This window comes from Leopardus geoffroyi, chromosome B2 (assembly GCF_018350155.1).
Source record: "Leopardus geoffroyi isolate Oge1 chromosome B2, O.geoffroyi_Oge1_pat1.0, whole genome shotgun sequence".
NCBI lineage: Eukaryota > Metazoa > Chordata > Mammalia > Carnivora > Felidae > Leopardus > Leopardus geoffroyi.
Genome location: NC_059332.1, coordinates 150,581,137 through 150,588,261, shown reverse-complemented (window position 1 = coordinate 150,588,261; position 7,125 = coordinate 150,581,137). Strand labels below are relative to the sequence as shown.

General features: G+C 50.5%; 1 protein-coding gene across 20 annotated transcripts in view; it reads right to left on the bottom strand.

The window, feature by feature from the left end:
* Positions 1 to 1,707: 1,707 nt before the first annotated feature.
* Positions 1,708 to 7,125, bottom strand: part of AFDN (afadin, adherens junction formation factor) — a 142,601-nt gene continuing 137,183 nt past the window's right edge. For all 20 annotated transcript variants that reach the window (XM_045500286.1, XM_045500284.1, XM_045500283.1 and 17 more), the window contains 2 exons: positions 4,504 to 4,588; positions 1,708 to 3,722 (listed from right to left, as the gene is read on the bottom strand). In XM_045500286.1, the coding sequence (XP_045356242.1) occupies positions 3,569 to 3,722; positions 4,504 to 4,588 (239 nt within the window). In that variant the 3' untranslated portion in view covers positions 1,708 to 3,568. The remainder of the gene's footprint in view (positions 3,723 to 4,503; positions 4,589 to 7,125) is intronic.

Sequence of the window (7,125 nt, the reverse complement as noted above, 5' to 3'; positions counted from 1 at the left end):
GGGAGGCAGGTCTATAGAGCTGTGCAGCTAACCCGCTGTCTTCCAGTCTCCTGTTTGCTGTTGTTCGTGCTAACGCTTTATGTTATTCTTAACAATTCCAAGGTGAAGTTGGACCTGCTGTCCCCAGTTCAGACTTGGCCATCTGCCATCTCCGCAAAAGAACACACCACCAGGCTTAGATGAGCAGGAAAACCAAGGCTCAATCCAGCAAACATGTGAAAGTATGATCTGAAAGTCACCGTTCCAGGTTGGTCGAAGCCGTTGGCACTGGCTTCCTGCCTTGCCTTTGGGCACCTCTGTGATCTACCCCGCACCCCCATGCCGTGCCTGTGCCCCGCAGCTGGGCCCCGCTGTGCACACAGGACCTTCCTTCCTGTGCTTTCTCCACATGTGACCAAGCCACCCTTGGAGGCCCTGCAGGAAAGGGGCACGAAGACTGCAAATCTTCCCATGTTTCAGACCTACCTCCTGCCACCCCCTGGCCCCAGTGCCCCATCTCCCACCTGCTATCTGCCTGCAGCAACCTCTCTGCCCCGGGGATCCTCCCGCGGGGGCCAGTCCTTTCTCTCAAGAGGGCAAGTCCTCTTCTCCAAAGGTCCTCCACCACGAGCTAGACCGGGTCCTTCCATCAAGGCCTCTAAGCGCCCTGTTCACCTTCTGTGGACAATTTGTGAACCGTGTCTGTCTTCCTGCAGCTGCTTTGGGATACTTGGAACCAGCGTCACAGTGACTGACACAGGGCAGGCACTCACGGATTGTATTTGTTCAATAAACTGTGTAAGACATTGGTTTTTAAATCCCGCTTTGGAGTTGAACGTCCATCTGCTGGGGCGCCGTGACTTAGAATGAACTGCACGAATGCTGTACTGAGACCCGTCACTTGGCGCCTGTTTCCCGTGAGGGCCCCTTCTGCAGCGGAAGTGGGGCCCTGAGACTTTGCTGTGGCTCCGCGTTTCCCCAGAGGTCCAAGTAAAAGTCTTTCAAATCCGTTTCCCAAGCAACGGAGCAGAGGAATCCCGTTCCAACGGCCCCCTAGAACCCCGTGCGGTGCAGTCTGCAGGTTAGAAGCGTTCCTTTCGCGAGCAGCACTCAGCACACATGGGCGGTCCTGGAGACCAACGGAGCTTCCGTCCTCTCAAACCTCAGAGCACCGTTTTGGGCACGAAAATACACCACAAGCAGACACTAGCACCCCAATATGTAGATAGGCAGACCGTCCTAAAAAGATCCACACCGTTTCTGCCGAAAGCCCCTCCTGAAGTCCTGGCACGCCCCCTCAGCCCACCTGCCCCAGGGACACAGAGGCAGGGGCTCTGGGGCCACAGGGGGAGAGGGGTGGTGCAGCAGAGCCGCGCCTGGGTGCTTTGGTGACCGTGCAACCTCCCGGAGCCACCCCGGGCGGGTCCTCGCCACCGGGCCACACAATTCACTAAGCACCTGGTGTGCAGAGTCCCTGTGACCGCTGGTCTGGGTCTGGGTCTGCCCACGAGCCGGGTGAAAGCCACAGGCGGGGGGAACCGATGTCGGGGCGGCCTGCAGTCTCCGTTAGAGTCTGTGCGCTCAGGAAAAGAGCGTCCCCCACATGCCGGACTCCCCATCTGACACAGAAATGATGCTTGCTGACTGTTTAATGAGTAGGACACACAGGTAGGAGGCAGAGGCTGAGATGACAAATATGATCTTTGCCAGCACGATTACAACAACAGATCCGCTCAAATACATACAAAGTTTATTAAAAATAGATTGCAAATGAGCTACAGTAGAAATGGGAAGTACAGCAGTTCTGGTGTTTCCACAGTGACGCACAGTCGTGACCTCGTCACCCACGGGCGGCCAAACCCACCCGTTTCCAGGTTTACAACCACACACACACACACATACGCACACACACACACACACACGCCCCCGCATGTAAGTATTTACATGTATGTGCGTGTACTTAGGCGTGTTTGTTCTTTCTACAGATTAACGGAACAGTGACTCCTCTGCGTCTGCTTCCTGACAGCAAGTGTGGATTTTGTCCCCGTGAGGCGGCCAGTGTTGTCGAGCTCTCCGGGAGGGGCCCGCTTCTCCTAGAGCTCTAAAGCAAGCGCATCCTTCATAAACACGTAGACCAGGTTACTCTCTTAAACGAGGGCAGCGGTGACAGCACACTTCCAGATAAGAACCCTGATAGACGTGAAAAATATTTACACTCGCGTTTCAATGATTTATCATACAGCGCCTATTAAAGTGATTTCTAAGGCTTAAAAAGGCTCTCCTCCCTCTTCTGTTTGAAAGTGTGCACGTTTTTCTAACATATGCATTTCGTAAGAACAATCTGGTGCAGAAAAATCCTCAGGATCCCACAGCAGGGCCTTGTCAAATAGAAGCTTTGCTCATAATCCCCACGTAATTTACCATTTTCACATCACACAGTAGAAACCAGAATGAGATCCGTGTCTGTATCGGCCACATGTTCACAGCTAAAGAAAGGACACTGGTCACAGTAACTCATCAAATGAAAGTTCAGTAACTATCAGATGTGAAAAAAAAAAATACTTTCAACTGCCTCACAAGTCACTCTTACAGTATTTAAATCGCAGATGCCATGTCATTGGCCCTTCTTTCCCAGACAGGACATGGATGTCACTCTTTCTTCTCTGCATTTAAAATTTCTGAGCAATAGTTGTGCTCAAAGGTCACTACTGACCCCTGCCCCCCTCATCCCTCTCCAATATCTGTGTTTCCACCCACATCGACACTGCCCAGCTAAACAGATGCTCTTTTACAGATTCCCCTGAATGTTTGAAATATTAACTTCCTAACGTCATTGCCATCTTCAAAATCACCAATGATTTATTAGCCTAACAATAATCTGACGTTTATAAAAATAAAATATCCTAAGCTTAAATCCTCAAAATTTTCTTCTTGGAGAATTTTTTAAAATCAACTATTTAGAATGTACTGGGAGGGCTGTCCCCGTATGGAAGGAGAGGGGCAGGGTCTCCGATGGGCATCACCTCCCTCCCAGGAGGTGTGGGTCCGAGCCGCGTCCTGACTGCACGGACAAGACTAGCGGGCCCGGCCCACGCGAGCTCTGGACTCAACGCGCCGGGCGTGTCCTCCGTGCCCACCCTCCTCCGGGACATCTGCAGTTACTACGGAATAGTGCAAACAAGGTCTGGGGGTTCAGGCTACTCCCCGTCCCATCCCTACAGTCCAGTCTGTGACACGGGACGGACGTGGCCTCTCGGCACCCCCTGGGGACAGCGGGGGAGACACCCCACTGCCCTCGCCTGCGCTGCACGCTCCCCCTTTCCAGCTTGGACTCTAGAAAAAGCAACAAAAAACATATCTTCGGGTGAGTCAGATAATTAAGAAATTAGACAGTGTTTACATCGTATAAATGATAATCTCCTGGTAAAACAAAAGGGCTTCTTGGACTGGGACCACCTCTAAATCCCACCCATCTTCCAAACAGCCCTTCTGTGACTCGGAAATGCCGCCGCCTCCTTCTCTCCCCCGACCATCCTCCAAAGCCGCACTGGGAGGACGCTGGGCTGAGCACGGGTGCCATTTCCTGGTCTCACTTTGTGTTCAGTTCGTTTTCCAGTTCTGTTAATTTACGAGAGGCTTTCACTTTATTGGACACATCTTGACCTTGTGAGAACAGCCGCTGGCGCTCTTTGAATGTCAAGTTCTCAGGGGCTCCGGAATTTCCAGGTAAATCTGCATCATGGCTGCGTCAGAGGGAAACGTAAGACATCACTGGTCAAGATGGAAATAACTTGTCAACAATTAGGTAACTTTACATAGCGGGCAATTCAGTTCAATCTTTCCTGAGGGAGACTCATTCTTTGTTAAACCAGCCAAGACCCTTCCTATAAATACGATCACTGGGGTTGTATTCAGACCTGTGTAAAAAAAGGGGCAGAATGCCCTCCTGCCTAAAATACTAACTTTCTCCCGACACATCCAACTCTCAAAACACTGGTAACTTCGGTTTTAGCAGGCAGGGGGTTCTTAATAACCGAGTTGACCTAAAGAGGGCAGTTTAAAAGCACATAATTTTAACGAGCCCCACATGTACCCGAGAGGCATCAGTACACCTAACTTAACACCAAGCTACAGGAAGACACTGAAGATTTTCTCCATCAGTTCCATTTCAGAGCTTTAGGAACTGTCTGGGCCAATCTGTTTCTACCACCCGGGTGAGAGCGCTCGGTGGAGACACTAAGCCTATTCGTGCCTTCCGGCTTCGCGGGTGGAAGCAAACAGCAGCACATCCGCTGCTTCTGAAGGTCTAGGAAGTTCTAGACTAGGAAGTCGGGTACGTACACCAGTGTCTGAAACAGAATTCTGTGAGCAACGTGAAACGAAGCAGCCAGCAGGCTCACACACTCGTGTACAATGAGGGACGCCTGAGGTGATCAAGTCTCTAAACTTGCGATCCAGCCTCATACAAGAACGGTGTGAGGAAGGCAGCGATCCTTCCGTGAAACTGTTCACAGCTGTCAATACCTTTTCGCCAGCCTCTCTCTCGGGTCCCGGGAGCCGTCACGGGCACCGATCACTGCCCCGGAAGATCCCACGGAAGAGTTTGGTCCTTTTCCATAAAAGAAAAAATCAAAGTTAAAGTACCCGCATACTTCCCAAAACCTTATCATCATCGAGATGCGGGGCCCACAGAAGAAGAGGAGGTCTTTACTGAGTGAAAGCACAAGGTTCTTCAAACGAGACGAAAGATGCCTTGGTCTGCAGCCGGCTTCGCTCAGCGGCCTGCGAAATCCATCACTGCCCCGACAGGCGCTGTGACGGCACAGGTCTTAGGTGGCAGTGCCAGAAAGTTCAAACCAGGCAAGATGCAGTCGCCATGAGCTCAGAAGAGGCGAGTCACACAGGACAGTCCTGACGGGGGGGGGGGGGTCAGAGAGTCCTGATGGGAGGAGCTTCCTTACAAAACAAAGGAGAGCGAATGTAACCTAGCCAGTAACCATGTGACTGAAGGGTCACTTTTCAGGACAGCTAATGGATTTTTTCCTACATAAATGGCTGTAATTATTGACACTTTGAAAACAAATGAGCCACCAAAACCCCTCATGTTTGATATAAATGCTGCAGATACAAACTCACTCAAAATACTCCCCGAGGCAGCACCGTGTACTGAGTGAGCAAGCCCGCGGGACACTCGGCCTGGGTCCCTGGCTCTGAGCCTGGCCCAGCCACTGAGGTGACCGACAACATCAGTCTGGGAATAGCACCGCCACCTTATCCACTCCACGGGGATGTTGAAGGTCAAGAAATGATGCAGAGAGAACTTTTAAATGCATCCCAGTATCATATTAAAAGGTGTGTTAAAATCACAATGCATTATATCAGTACTCTGTTATCACACCAGCAAAAAGAAAATGTCACGTTTGAAGAACCTTTGGCTTATGGGGATACAAGCCGGAGCACAATACTCAAAATATTCAGCCAACGCTGGCAGCATTGCGTGTCGGATTAAATAAACGGCAAAGTTATTACAGTATTTCAACATTAAAATCATCCTTTTTAGACAGGTTGCACAAAAATCAATTTTTGCTTCTTTTCTGTAGGACAGGACACGCTGTGCGGACGCGTGCAGTCACGTCTCAGCACAGCACCTCTCCTGTCCCTCAGCAAGGTCCCCTGTGGTCACCGTATGCAAAGTCATCCTCCACAAAGACTCAAAAGATGAGACAGACTGTATCCGTAACCTCAGATAACCCAGAGTGGATCTTCACATTAATTATCTGCAGAATAGAATTTTTTCAATTTTAACTCTAAGTTTTGTTTTAGAAGACATATCTTTTGAGCTTTGTTTTAAGAATGACACTTGCTTCTTCCACTGGTAAAAGTTCTTCAAAATTTTCAAAGTTAATCAGAACATTACTTTCAGGAGACTATATATATGAATCCTGCACACTTCAAATAGTTCTCAAAAAGCTCCAGTTAAACCACATTTTTCAGTATATTGCTATGCTGGAATGGGATGTTGCTTATTCCAATGCATAGCCCGATTCTGTTCCCCCCAGGGCCCAGTGGAAGAAACCAAGTCTGTGTGCTTCCCAGAGTGCTCACGACAGAAAAGTGAGCTGAGCCCAGGGCACGGCCACATGAGGGAGAGGCAGGGAGGTCACAAGCACCCTGCATGTGGTGCAGACAGCTTTGTACTTTACGAAGGAAGTCTTCAAAGAGGCACGAGCGGGCAGGTGTGGGACAGAACCTCCTATGTGTGTCGCGTTTCAGATGCGAAATAAATTAAGTGTTAGCTCACGGGTGAAAGCCAAAGTGGTCTCGAGTGACCGCCTCGCCACAATACTGCGTCACCGAACCTCAACTGTTCGTGTCGGGACACAAAATATGTAAAGTTCAGTGTGTAATGTGCAAGGAGACTGATGGCATCTCCCTTCAAAAGTGACTATTATCCCACAAACGTCTTTGAGGTCCTACTTTCTAGATGCCGAAAACAGAAATTTTATAAAGATCTAACTTTGGCTTCTGGGCGGCCCAGCCTGAATATCATGCCGAGCCTTCCAGGGGCACCAGAGCACTGGCGCAGACAGGAGGCAAGACCCTGGCCAAGCCCACTTGTTCCGGAAGAGCCACCATTACGCATGTTTCTGACTTTCCAACTTCTTTTGGAATCGTGAGTCCCGCGTCTCACACCACGAGGGTCTGGAAGCCCTCGTGCTCATGAAAAGCACTAGATCTGAGCAAGTTTAGATAGTAAGACGAAAGTCGGGTCTGAATCCTTACGATTTTCGGTTATATCTTAAATATCCCTGCAGTGCTGTCTTGGACACTGGTCACTGCAGATGCGCCTGCGGTGGCCTTCTGGTCCCGGCACAGACAGGACCACTGTCACACTGGGCAGTGACGTCACGGGACATGTTAACTCAAGGCGGCCGTGTGCCTGTTGAGGTCTGGCTAGTGCCGCGATGGCAGAGAATGTCACAGAGCGGGAAGGAGAAACCAGTTAGAGGGAGGAGTGATTTCACAAGGACTGGGTTCCCTGCCCCTGGCGCGAGGCAGCTCGCGGGACAGCAGGGCCATCTGCGCAGCGTGGCACTGACTAGGCCACCAGACTACCACGGAAAGCAGGAGCCATCGTTATGACCC